Below are 1,870 nucleotides of genomic sequence, written 5' to 3' on the forward strand. Positions count from 1 at the left end.
TCAACGATACGAAACGGTGTGTATTTCACAGGGAGAGCAGATTGAGACTAAACATGAACTAAGTGCCGTGTGCTTCTCTATGCCTCGCGAAAATGAAATTAGGTACCTTCGTTCAAGCCAATATCGTATTTTGCTACGTTATGTGTACTTATGTCAGTTGTGTTGTAAGGGCATTTTTGAAATATTTGTTCAATCAATAAAATTAATAAAATACATGGCCTAATACAGCCCTAGTAAATTTCTGTAATGCATCGATGACTTATCTACTTATTCCCAGGTATTATTAACCAAGACCTTATACTACTGTGTATTCAAAATACACCTGTGTCTCCTAGTTACCAACAGTAGCATATGCACCCTGATTGGTTTATCATACTTAAAAGAAAACAACGCGGAAAAGACTGTCGACAAAAGATCATTGTTGAAACACAAACGACTGCACCAAACGTCGATACAAGTGTAGTAGTACCCATGGTGACACTTTATATAAATATTCAAATGAGGTTAGCCACACGTTAATCAAATTCGAATTTTAAAGTAACTTCAAATTGGCAATTCAACAAACTTGCTTCGCTATCCTTCCAGCTACGCCTACCTTGGAATTAAATCAACTGAGAAGCAAGTATGGGTGAATGGAAGCACGGTCTTTTTGGCTGTTTCGATAACTTTGGGCTGTGTATTATAACATATTTTGTGCCATGTTTTACTGCCGGTAAAAATGCGGAAAAGCATGGTGAAAGCTGTGTGGTCTACGGGTTACTGTCACTTCTAGGCTGCATCGGGATCTGGTCAATGTCGAAAATACGTGGAATGACGAGAGCACAGAAAGGGATAGAGGTACAATTTTTGTGTTTTGTAAACAGTGGCGTTAATGACGAGTCATGGGGCCCGGTGGCCAGAAAAGTACGGGACCCTTTGAATAGAGCATTTTTCTTACGAAGTGGCCTGGGGTGGGTAATTACAAATAAATGTCAAGGCTGAAAAGACTGCATTTAATTATTAGACCATCATATCAACAAATATCGTGTTATTAACCAATATAATCACTTTTATTTACATTTTTAATTAGAATATTTGCGTGCAACGTATATAACGTATAGGCCGGCCTATACTGATAATAAATAAATCAATCGTATAGTTTAAAAGGTACCACTCCAACATTAAAAATAGACTAGAAACACAAAAAAGTCATAGACGAACAAAAATTTACTTGTAGGTCTACGACTTTTTTGATTTTGAGTGATACGTGTGAGGGGTAGATGAGATCAGAGGAACCACCCATGTTTATTTTGTCATCCAATTGAAAGATACCATCATCCACAAAATTCGAATTAAAAACCGAAAAATGAAAACAACTTTGAAGAGAACCGCAAATCAAATCTGTCAGTAGGTAACAGATCGGAAAGATCAATGATTTTCGTTTTACTTATGCAAAAATTAAGTTTGCTACCTGAAATGTATGGGTTATGCGAAGACAGACACGTTTAACTGACGAGCAAAACTGACGTTATAATTATCAACTGGAGCCGAACACACTGAAATGAACAAAACTAAAACTTTAAATTTGTCATACCTGAAGTACAAATGTTTTGATAGTATATATTATGTTTTTGATAGAATATTATTTAACATGAAACTATATTGATAACATTACAAAAGTAAACTGAGGCGCGCACATGCCACAATTTCATGCACTTGTTTAGTAGTCGTGATTTCATTGTCGTTCTTTGGCATATTACAGTTTTTAAGATCTGAAGAGATTATTCGACCCATTGTTGCGAAACGGTGTTCTAAACTAGAAGACTAATTTGTAACCTTCCATAATACCTCCAGACAGCCATTAAATAGCTTTTGAGGGGCGCCCCTCAAC

General features: G+C 36.3%; 1 protein-coding gene across 1 annotated transcript in view; it reads left to right on the forward strand.

Annotated features, from left to right (window-relative positions):
- The first annotated feature begins 453 nt into the window (after positions 1-453).
- LOC117118205 (protein PLANT CADMIUM RESISTANCE 3-like) overlaps positions 454-1,870 on the forward strand; it is a 2,901-nt gene continuing 1,484 nt past the window's right edge. Inside the window, exon 1 of the mRNA XM_033262722.1 lies at positions 454-837. Within this exon, the coding sequence (XP_033118613.1) occupies positions 625-837 (213 nt within the window). The 5' untranslated portion in view covers positions 454-624. The remainder of the gene's footprint in view (positions 838-1,870) is intronic.

Source organism: Anneissia japonica, unplaced genomic scaffold (genome assembly GCF_011630105.1).
Source record: "Anneissia japonica isolate Jap-2015-1 unplaced genomic scaffold, ASM1163010v1 scaffold19440_len4281_cov157, whole genome shotgun sequence".
NCBI lineage: Eukaryota > Metazoa > Echinodermata > Crinoidea > Comatulida > Comatulidae > Anneissia > Anneissia japonica.